The sequence below is a fragment of the Lathyrus oleraceus genome, chromosome 7, assembly GCF_024323335.1.
Source record: "Lathyrus oleraceus cultivar Zhongwan6 chromosome 7, CAAS_Psat_ZW6_1.0, whole genome shotgun sequence".
Taxonomy (NCBI): Eukaryota; Viridiplantae; Streptophyta; class Magnoliopsida; order Fabales; family Fabaceae; genus Lathyrus; species Lathyrus oleraceus.
The window spans coordinates 321,403,955-321,416,127 of record NC_066585.1 but is presented as its reverse complement, the minus strand read 5'-3'; the positions used below and the strand labels follow the sequence as shown (position 1 = coordinate 321,416,127).

The 12,173-nt window shown below is 35.2% G+C and overlaps 1 protein-coding gene across 1 annotated transcript; it reads right to left on the bottom strand.

Moving 5' to 3' along the window:
- Window positions 1-1,866: 1,866 nt before the first annotated feature.
- LOC127103624 (uncharacterized) lies at window positions 1,867-12,034 on the bottom strand. The gene is made up of 11 exons (XM_051040872.1): window positions 11,927-12,034; window positions 11,671-11,818; window positions 9,334-9,475; window positions 4,077-4,158; window positions 3,686-3,991; window positions 3,478-3,594; window positions 3,037-3,342; window positions 2,685-2,942; window positions 2,524-2,595; window positions 2,196-2,443; window positions 1,867-2,104 (listed from the first exon to the last, which is right to left on the bottom strand). The coding sequence occupies exons 1-11, from the start codon at window positions 12,032-12,034 to the stop codon at window positions 1,867-1,869; spliced, it is 2,025 nt and encodes a 674-aa protein (XP_050896829.1).
- Between the last annotated feature and the right edge of the window lie 139 nt (window positions 12,035-12,173).

Here is a 12,173-nt window from a genome sequence, read left to right as displayed (position 1 = left end):
TGAGGGGTGACTAACACCTTCCCCTTACTTAACCAACTCCCAAACCCTAGTGTCTCACCTTAACTTTATGTTTTATCAATATTTCCATGTTCCTTAGGAACGAATAAATGATGATGGCGACTTTGTAATTTTCTAACCGCGACACACTCCATTTTGATGAGGAGTCATTGGTGTTGAAAAGTTATGAAAGATGCCACGTTCTTCACAAAACTCTTCAAATTATGCATTTTGGAACTCTCCACCATGGTCACTTCTATTTGATTCAATCTTTAGTGATTTTTCATTTCGCACTTGCGTTGCATACTTCTTGAATGCATTGAAAACGTCACTTTCTGCACTAAAAAGAGTGTCCAAGAAAATCTATAAAAATCATCAATAATAACTACGACATATACATTACCTCAAAAGCTTCTTGTTCTTGATGAACCAAACAAGCCCATATGCAATAATTGAAGTGACCTTGTAGTTGATACCAAATTCTCTGGCTTGAAAGTTGAGTTTGTTTGCTTCCATTTTTGACATTTCACTATGCCAAACAAGGGATTAGACAGCGCTTTTTTTGACATTAGACAGCGCTTAAAAGCGCTGGCTATACTGGCGCTGGTATAGGTCTTAGACAGCGCTTAATTTACTAAAAAAGCGCTGGCATAGGGGGGGTTTAGACAGCGCTTTTTCAGTAAAAGCGCTGTCTAAAACCCCCTATGCCAGCGCTTTTTTAGTTAATTTCATGTTGAAATTAACTAAAAAAGCGCTGGCATAGGGGGGGTTTAGACAGCGCTTTTACTGAAAAAGCGCTGTCTAACCCCCCCTATGCCAGCGCTTTTATTAAAAAAGCGCTGGCATAGGTGGTTAATTCAACAAAATATAGTGTAAAAAAGCGCTGGCATAGGGTGGGCTATACCAGCGCTTTTACAGAAAAAGCGCTGGTATAGCCCACCCTATGCCAGCGCTTTTTTACACTATATTTTGTTGAATTAACCACCTATGCCAGCGCTTTTTTGATAAAAGCGCTGTCTAAGGTCAAAATTAAAATGCCTTTACCAGCGCTTTTTGCCTAAAAGCGCTGTCTAAGACTCCAAATTTTGGAGGATCTTTTTATACGTTTTCACTACATTATTTAGCACCTGTAAATTGCAAATTTCAGCAGATTTTCATAAATTGGAGCTTGAATCCAATCTATATGCACCTTATAGTTCAACACATTGTAGTTCTATCTTCTGAATATGCACATATACTTGAAAATCTATATGCATTATAAACACATTATAGTTCAACACAATATACTTCTAATTTCAGCAGTTTTTTGAGTATTTATATATATACTTGAAAATGTTTGCCTTTACAAAAAATCTACACATTTCTAATAACCTCCAAAAATGCTAATCAAAATGTATTTCAACACATTCTAGTTCTATCTTCTAAATATGCTATATAACCTGAAACAACACCAAATAAAGATTGTAGTAAGCAAATGGAATTCACTCAAAGTTATTCAGATCACATTCAAAATTAAAGTAAGAGTTCAATACCTCACAAAACCTGTAGCTCGATAATGAATTGACACAATTCCTCTTTAATTTCATCCAACTGATCTTTTGAGTAATAAGCACATCTATATTCATCAAAGTACTACATAATAATATAACATAGTATGATTTAGTTAAATCTATTTAATTATGAGAAATATGTGTTAAATATGAAAATAACTCATAAGTTAGAAATCCATACATCAGATGGAATATCTGTTCGATCCATAAGAAGAGTTTCTTTCATAAACCTCAACGTGTAATATCCACAATCTATTTTATTACGCTGTCGAGGACACTACACATGGAAAAACAATATGGATAAATATCCTAAGTTTTATCATGTGGCATCACTAATATAATCAAAATTGTGATAATTAATATACCTCCACTCTATTTTATTAAACGGTAAAAAGAACAACTTTTCTCTATCTGTGTCGGCCATAAAGCACTCGACTACATACGTCCTGACTTCATCTGGTTTTCTTATCATTTCGGTTAAGTTCGTTTTCATGGGATTTAAGAATGAGAATCTTTGCTCCAACCCACGCGGACCCATCAATTTGTCATATAAATACCTTATATAAAAACATCATTAACATTTAGACTATTCATATGAAACGAGTAAATAACTTGTTCAAGAATTTAAACAAAGTAGATCGGATATACCTCATGTATGTGTTGATAACACCAATGCTTAATTGCGTATGATACAAAATTTGATCAAAATCCTCTTTACCCAATGGCTCGGCATACTCAAAACCAAAAATAGCTCCATCCATAGGTATTAAACGAACACATCCATCCGAAATATCTGTCGTTTCTAAATATGTATGGAGGCACGCTCTATACTTGGAAGGATTTTTCTTTTTAGCCCCGGTCCTCTTGGAAATTTCAGTCTTCTTAGCAACAGGAATCTAAATATCATATAATTAGTAAGGTGAAGTGTAAGATGACGAATTAACAGGAATCTAAATAGCATATAATTGTGATGTACCTCTTTTTGCGATGCAACTGACTCGATTTCCCGCGCAATCCCCTTATCTTTTGCTTTGGATTTTGTGGGAGTCTAATTAACATTAACATGTAAAAAATGTGTACGTAAAATGCGCGTAAAAAATTTGAATACCTAAAGGTTCATAATGGTTTTAAGCATACCTCATATCCTACGATAATGAGGTCTGTCGGCCATGCAACAAATGAACCTATGGCATCTCCCAATAAAGTTGCATCCGAAACATCGTCAGGATGTGGTAATAACGCATCCTTCTCCAAAGCAATATCAACCGAGACTTTCAAAGATCCAGTAGGGAGCGGTTTAGTGTGAAGTAATTCACCCAAATTGTTATGAACTTTCCCCTTGCCAACCATCCGATAAGTCGGTCTCGCTAAGTAGAGGTGACAAGGTGAAATGCCCTAAAACCAATAATAAATATGACATTTTTAATGTGTATATATGACAATTAAATAAATTAAGCTAATTTAATTTCATAATAAGATATATAATTACCTCTGGAATAGTCGGTTGAAAATTACAATTGATACTATCTTTGTCACTAGTATCTTTAAAACCCGCTGCTCGATCTCTTTCTCTTTCCTTTCTTAATTCAAGAACTTCAGCTTTTAATGCTTCCAAAGTTTGCTGCAGTTCTTTATTGCTAGGAGTCTTTTGTTTTTTAATATTCAAGGATTTTTGAGTGATCCCAAATCCCTTGCCCCTCACCCGACCAGAATACTCGGGAACATCTAATGCTCGACTCAGTATGCTCCTGCAATCAGTGTCTTCATATGGAACTATAGATTGAGATAGAGTCTCCTGAAAATCATATGAACATACACACAATAGTAATGTTATTGTCTTAAGTAAGTGTCAAAGTCAAAGTGTTCGAAATTGGACGATTCAAAAGTGTCAAAGTCAAAGTGTTATTGTCTTAAATAATGCTATACTTACACATTTCTCAAATATTTGTTGAACGTCTTCTTTAATCTTTCCATCCTTACCGACACGGGCTTCCTTCCACAAAACATGTGCCGGAAGAGATGTTTCAGAACTATTCTCCTTTGTTAACTACACATTAAGCATAATATGATCAAATATAACTCATGACAAAATATGATCAAATATAACAAGTATATCAATGCAATTTATAGATACTTACTATAGACTGCTCTAAGCGTCCATATCCAACACGCCCTTTTCTATAGGGATACGCCGGACTTGATGCTCTTTGCCGGTTTGTTTCACTTACACTCTTAAATTCTTGGGTTTTTCGTTTGGATTTAAACGTTTCCCATTCTTTAGGTGAAATCAAACTTGCATATTTAGATGGAAGCTCTGCATCAACAAAAGTACCTTCCGTATCCCTAAGAAAGGTGGTTGATAAAAAGGTTCTAAACCCTCTTAGTAACTTTCCGGCCAATTTGAGACAATGATCTTTTCTGTTTTCTTCGATGTCGAAACACCTCTACGAAAACATACACACATTGCGTTAGTACAATTAATTTAAAGACATAATCGTCATTAAAAACAAATAACATCACATATGGTACCTTTATCTCACTCCATATTTTGTCTTTAGCTTCGTTCAATTGTTTATTTCTCCAATTATCACAAGTAATTGGAACTTCATTCCTTACCAATGCACCAATAAAACTTGTCAATGTTGAACCGTTAGGCTCAATTAGTTGTCCACCTTCGTTCCAATGCACTTTTATTAAAACGCCTCGATCTCTATCTCGAATAACTTTCTTCATAACCGTTATTCCACGTTTAATTTCCCTTTCCGCACCACCAACGGTCTCATCACCATGTGGGTGATCCTCGTTACTAGCCATCTGTAATAAAGAAAAACATAAACACAATATTAAGCAAATATGAATACAAATCAAGTAAGTGTCAAAGTCAAAGTGTATTGAATTGGACGAAAATTACATGGTAGCCTACAAACGGGCCAAAGGACTCAAAAATGAACTCGATTCGTCCAAATTCCGAGTGGAAGCATGTTTTTTGTAACAGTACAGCAACAGTAAAATCAGGGAAAAAGTTGTCCGAATCGAAAAACAAAGTATACCATTGGCTCCGGAATCGTGGAGAAAGTCTATTTTCATTAATCACATGCATTAAAACTCATCACGATTCAAAAATATAAAGAAATCATGCATTATCAGATATAACTTATAATCAAAGCAATTGAAAACAAAAATATAATGAAATCATGCATTATCAGATATAACTTATAATCAAAGCAATTGAAAACAAAAGAATAAAGAAACCATGGATAATTTACCTAAGTCACTAACATCTCTTTCTTTTCTTTGTTGGAATATTAATCACTTGTTTCTTAGCAATGCGTACGGATGAATTGATCCAAATTCCCTCATTATGATCGTTTCTTATATATGACTCATCCGGTATAAGATCATCAACTTCATCATTTCTATTCAACTCATTCCGTCTAATGCATGACTCATTCTCAACATCAATATCACATTGATCGACACCGCTATCATCAGTGACTTTGTTAGAGAAAAGCACTATAGACCATTTTGTACTCTTCGGGTCATTCACATAGAACACTTGTTTAGCTTGAGATGCTAGAATAAAAGGTTCATCTTTGTACCCCACCCTAGTAAGATCAACTTGCAAAAATCCAGACTTATCCATTCGTATGCCACTACTATTCACCCACTTGCAACCAAAGATGGGAATCTGAAACTTCTCGTAATCAAACACCCAAATGTGCTCAATAACTCCAAAATATGACAAATTTGCATATTTGGGGTTTAAGTCCTTCATACTTGATATATGCATTGCTTCAGCTAGCACGGTGACACCACTATTTTGCATAGTACTCTTATCATCTTGTTCTTTGGTATAAAATGTGTATCCATTAATTGAATATGCGCTATGAGAAAACACATGCAAACTTGGACCATATGCCAAACATCTCAACCTTTCTGTTACCGAAGAAGGATCTGAAGAGCGCTTCAAATAAATATGATCCTTCAACCATTGTATGAAACTTTGATTGTGCTCTATAACTATCCAATTTTCATTTCTGTTCGGATTTAACCTTCGGAGTACATCCTTGTGCATTTCAACATATGGCTCAACCTCATTATTATTGTGCAGAACATACAAATGAACTTGATCCCGTTCATCCCTTGATATTGTCACAATTTTATTCCCAATTAATTTTTTACCTTCCATTTTGTCGAAAATCTGAGCTCTGGGGAGTCCAATCGATTGAACGTTAGACAAATATTCAGTACAAAACTCAACAGCTTCTTCAACAATGTATCGTTCAACAATACAACCCTCTGGTCGACTTCGGGATTTCACGTACCCTTTTAATATTTTCATATACCGTTCAGCAGGGTACATCCATCTCATATAAGCTGGTCCACACAACTGTGTCTCTTTCACAAGATGAACAACTAAATGAACCATTATGTCAAAAAAAGACGGAGGAAAATACATTTCAAGCTCACACAAGGTAATTACAATCTCTTTTTGTAGTGTTGGTAAGATCTCGGGATCGATCACCTTACTACAAATTGACCTAAAGAAAAAACACAATTTAGTTATGGCACTTCTTACTTTTTCTGGCAAAATAGAACGTATACCTATCGGTAGAAAATGTTCCATTATAACATGGCAATCATGTGTCTTCAAATTCTTCAACTTGAGGTCTTTCATAGAAACAAGTCTTCTGATATCAGATGAGTAACCTTCTGGAACCTTAACTTCACTCAGAGACTTACACAAATTTTTTTTCTCCTTTCTAGATAAAGTAAAAGCGGCAGGTGGTAGATATGTTCGTCTTCCTTTCTTCACGGGTGCTAATTCAGTTCTCATTCCCATTTTTAACATGTCCTGCCTTGCTTTAAGGCCATCCTTAGACTTGCCTTTTATATTGAGTAATGTACCGATAACACTTTCAAATACGTTTTTTTCAATATGCATAACATCGAGAAAATGTCTCACGTACAAAGACTTCCAATATGGCAATTCAAAAAATATCGACCTTTTCTTCCACCCACCTTTCACAATCTTATGTGCAAAAGGCTTGCCAAACTCAGTACGCACATCTTTCACCTTTTCAAAAACTTGTTCACCTGACAATGCGGGTGGAGCTCTACGATGTTCGGTGTCTCCATTGAATGCTTTTCTCCACCCACGGTAGTGATGTTTAGAATGTAAGAATCTACGATGACCGAGAAACACATTCTTCTGGCAAAGTTCCAATCGAATCGTATCGGTTCCGTCTTCACAAACAGGACACGCACGTTGACCTTTAATGCTATACCCAGATAGATTCCCGTATGCTGGAAAATCATTAATTGTGCCAAACAACATCGCCCTCAAATTGAAACTTTCTTTCCTATATCCATCATAAACCTCCACACCGTTCTCCCACAAAATCTTTAAATCTTCGATCAGAGGTGTCAAGTATACGTCTATGTCATTCCCTGGTTGTTTAGGCCCAGAGATTAACATAGATAACATCATGTACTTACGCTTCATACATAGCCACGGAGGTAGGTTATAAATCATAAGAATCACAGGCCATGTGGTATGTGAGATACTTTGAAGACCATGTGGGTTCATTCCATCAGTAGATAATGCCAATCGAAGGTTTCTTGCTTCTGATCCAAACTCAGGATAATCATTATCAATCTTCGACCACTGTGGTGAATCAGCCGGATGCCGATACTTTCCATCAATAATTCTTTCATCTGCATGCCAAGTAAGATGTCTTGCATCGGTTTCACTACGAAACATGCGCCTAAATCTCGGAATTATCGGAAAATACCATAAGACTTTTGCGGGAGATAATCTTTTCTTATATCGAGACAAACCGCATTTAGGGCACTCAGTTAACATTGCATATTCGTTACGAAACAAAATGCAATCGTTAGGACAAGCATGTATCTTATCATAGCTCATGCCAATAGAGCACAACATTTTTTTTGCCTCATAGGTTCGATTAGGAAGAACATTATCATCCGGTAGCATTTCTCTCATAAGGGCCAACAACTCTGTGAAACTTTTATCCGACCATCCATTGCCCGCCTTTAAGTTGTACAACTTTAATACCGCAGAAAGTCTTGAGAATTTAGTGCAACCTTTGTACAACGGTTTCTCTGCATCGCTTACCATCCTCTCAAACATTTCAGGACAATCATGAAGATCTTCATCCAGTGCTTCTACAATCTCTTCAACTCGATCACAATCGTATGTTTCCGTGTCTTTGTCGTATGAAGCATAGGTCGTATTACTTTTCTCCCTCTGTTCAACATTCTCGTTAATTTTCTCACCATGAAATATCCAACACGTATAACTTCGATCAATTCCACGCATCAGTAAATGCGATTTCAATCCATCTGCGTCAACCCGACCCATATAACAACAACCCAAGCAAGGACATTTCATTCGACTGGGGTCTTTGACATGTTCAACAGCAAACTTAACGAATTCCAATACCCCATTCTCGTACTCTTTCGACAATCGATCGGCAGACATCCATTTTTTATCCATGGTTTTCCTAAATTATTCACGCAACTATTTCAAAACAACATAAAAGAAGAATTTCCTAAGATAAACACTTTCGCGTCACAAAAAGAAGATTATTACAAACTAATAAATTATATATATATATATATATATATATATCTATTCTTCTACTAACTATGAAGTGAAGTAACTATAACTATGTTGTAGTTATGCTATTAAAATCATGACAATTTGGATATTTATTATGATTGAATGTCAAATGATTGGAAATAATTTAGAGGACTAACACCCTATATGAATAAACAACTTATTTCCGCGTTTATCATATAATTGCTTATATTATAAGTCATTTCTATGAAAAAAGAAGAAGAGGCAATAAGTTACTACCTTTTAATTGTGGATGTCAACAAAGCTTGTTAGCAATAGTCCTCAATTGAGTCCTAAGGAAATGAACACCCTATAAAATAAACAACAGCTTATTAGACATTAAACAGATCAAGCAATGTATCAATCAGTCAGTAAAGTAATCAACTAAAGTACAAGCAATTCAAGTAGGGTAATATGTCAATCCAAAACTAGTTCAGCATTGTCAAAAACCAATTTAATACCAATCCAACTTAGCAAAATATTTTCCAAACCAGTCCAACACATTCAAGCAAATAACAAGTGTAGTTCAAATGTGCAATATAGTTCAGCAGTCCAACATAATTCAAGTTTAATCAGTTCAGTTTCATGGCATCAGAAAAAAAACAATTCAACAAGGTAAAATCACAAGCCAAGTCAATGCAGTTCCATTCAATTAACTTTGACTCACATCATTCCCATTCTAACAAGCTAGCCTTTCTTTAACTGTCTAACAGCTGACCTGCATTTTCTAAACTTGCATTTCAGTTTTTCATTCTAACACTAACCACACTAATTAACTATTTCATTAACACTAACACCATCTCCCTTTAACAGTTCTATCTAATCCTATCCAACTTACACGCCAATGCTAACAATCACATTTAACACTTGCTACAATTCATCATCAGTATAATAGAAACCTAATGGAAGCAAACACAAACCATCTCCCTTTGACATGGTGATTAATATCAAAAATATATACATTTGTTAACATACCACAAAAGAATCAACTGCCCTAACACACAAAAGAATCAACTGCCCTAACACAAGAGAATCAACTGCCCTAACACATGAACCACAAAAGAATCAACCCAGAAGCAAACCTTTATCACTAATAAACTGCCCTAAATAAAGAAAGATGAAACGAACAGAAAATGCACTTACAAAAATGTAAACGGTGATGAACGAAGTGAGTGATGAACGCAGGAATCAAGAATGGAGGTTTTGGGAGAAGCAGTGATGATGAACGCAACGAGTATGAACGCAGTGAGAAGAAGGTTGTGGGAGCGAGGGAAACAAAATGGGTCTTAACGTACTGAATGAATTCATATATTATAATTTACTAAAAAAAAAATTTGGTAAATAAGGCCTTAGACAGCGCTTTTATGAAAAGCGCTGGCTAAGCTCACAAATTAAAATGGCCTTAGACAGCGCTTTGAAGGAAAGCGCTGGCACAGGAGGGGTCAATAGCAGCGCTTCTAAAAGCGTTGTATAAGGTAGGCCTTATACAGCGCTTTTTTTAAAAATTTAAAAGGCCTTAGACAGCGCTTTTGGGAGAAGCGCTGTATAAGGTGACCTTGTCAAAAGCGCTGTATAAGGTAGGCCTTATACAGCGCTTTTGTTGTGATTAATTTAAATAATTTTAAGGCCTTATACAGCGCTTCTCCCAAAAGCGCTGTCTAAGGTGACCTTCTAAAAAGCGTTGTATAAGGTAGGCCTTAGACAGCGCTTTTGTTGTGATTAATTTAAATAATTTTAAGGCCTTAGACAGCGCTTTTGGGAGAAGCGCTGTATAAGGTGGACCTTCTCAAAAGCGCTGTCTAAGGTAGGCCATTTAGCAGCGCTTTTAAAAAGCGCTGTCTAAGACCATCCATTTAGCAGCGCTTTAAGCCATCTACGTATTCAGTTTCCTTATTTTTATTTTTTTTTTAACGTGTAGCAGCGCTTTTGGAGAAAAGCGCTGTCTAAGGGGCGCTGCCAAAAACCTGTTTTGGCATAGTGTTTATCACATAATTTATCTTTGACAAATTTCATCTTTGGTAAACCAATGACAAGATCATATTTGACTAGTTTGTTTAAATATTCCATATGAATATGGGTTACTCTTTTATGCCAAAGCCACGAGTCATTGTTTCTTACCATGAAACATTTTACTTTCAAAGATAAATCATCTAAAGAAATCATGAAAATATTATTAACTCTTTTACCTTTGAGTTTTACCTTATGAGTGGCTTCATCTGCAATCAAGCATTCATCCTTGGTGAACTTGATTTTGAAGCCTTTATCACAAAGTTGGCTTATGCTAAGAAGATTGTGCTTTAGTTCTTCAACATAAAGTACATTTTCAATGGATGTGAAAGGAGGTGCTCTAACTTTTCCTATGCCAAAAATCTTTCCTTTGTTGTTGTCCCCATATGCAACATATCACTTGGCTTTTAGGACTAGAGATGCAAATTTGTTCATATCTCCTTTCATATTCTTGTAACAACCACTATCAAGATACCATAGATTTGTAATGGTCTTCAGGAAAATCTATAAAACAAATTAAGGTTTGTTAGGTACCAAATGTGCCTTGGGTCCTTAATAATTAGTTCCTTTCTTCACCCACACATAATGCCTACTAGCAACACTAAAGTTCCTTACATAGCAAGCATTAGATGTGTGACCAATTATACCATAATAGAAACATGTAGGAACATAATTACTTTTATATCTTGGAAATAAGTCATGTTTCGACCATTTATATTCTTAAGATAATGATGAACACGTTGCACTATGTTCACTTTCTCTTTGGTGGATTGATCACTTGCCTTAACAAAGATAATTTTTCTAGAACTTGGTTTGTCAAACTTTGAATAACCAAGTCCACTTTTATCATTTGAATATCTTTGTCTACTAAGGAGGCCTTCCAATCCAATTTGTCATTTTTCATATCTTTTAATAACTCTTTTTAATTGGACAATTTGAAAATAAAGTGAATCACTTTTTGCATGTAAAATTATGTTTTTTTTTAATAAAATAATTTCGTTTTACAACTTCAAAATCTTTTTGCATGGTGTCAATCTTGTCTTCAAGAGATGATATTTATTTATTTTGGGTTGACACTATTTTATACAAAATTTTACATTCATTGAGTAGTAATTTATTGCTCATTGAGCATCATTATCATAAGAAGATATTTCATTACTAACCTCTTCTTTTTTATCATCGAAATGGTGTGATGCCATCAAGGTAAAATTTGCATATTCTTCACTTTTCGAATCGAATGATGAGCTCCCTTCATTATCATCTCATGCAATATATGCCTTTTTAGACTTTGACTCTTTTCTTCCTTTGAAACCATTTTTGTTGGTGAGTTTTGGACAACTGTCTTTATGCGTCCTTGCTTTCCACATTCATAGTAAGCGACATTTTGTGTTAACGTATAAACTTCTTTTTTCCTGAAAATTTTCTTTATTTTTGAAAAGTTTAAATATTTATCATTATTATTAAAGAACTTACCAAGTCTTTTCACAAAAACCATGGAGTTTTCATCTTCATCTAGAGAATTTTCTCCTAGTTCTTCTCTTGAGTCAACTTTCAAAGCAATGCCTTTGGATTTCTTCTCTTGAATCTCATGTTTTTCTAGTATCCCAAGTTCAATCTCATGCTCTTGAAGTTTTCAGAATAAAGATGTGAATGTCATAGTAGATATACTATTCTTTTCTGATATTTTCGTCACCTTTGGTTGTCATTTCTTGGTTAAAGACCTAAGCACTTTAAGATCAAGTTCATCGTTAGTAAAAGTCTTACTGAGAGCAATCAAGTGATCGATCAAGTGTACAAATATTTTCTGCAAGGCGAGGATTGATTCTCTAGGCTGCATTCTGAATAGCTCATACTCTTGACTTAAGGTATTTAATCTTTATCTTTTTACATCAGCGGCTCCTTCATGAGTTTCCACTAATATATCCCACATTTCTTTTATCGTTGCGCATTGGGAGACACATAACAACTCATCCATG

What these genes read in the sequence shown, in the direction of transcription:
- LOC127103624 (XM_051040872.1), bottom strand. Translation starts at nt 12,034, where the DNA reads ATGCAGCCTAGAGAATCAATCCTCGCCTTGCAGAAAATATTTGTACAC. An exon ending in GACGCTTAGAGCAGTCTATA is followed by an intron (nt 3,595 to 3,685) that starts GTAAGTATCTAT and finishes CTTAATGTGTAG; the next exon opens with TTAACAAAGGAGAATAGTTC. An exon ending in TTCAACCGACTATTCCAGAG is followed by an intron (nt 2,943 to 3,036) that starts GTAATTATATAT and finishes TATTGGTTTTAG; the next exon opens with GGCATTTCACCTTGTCACCT.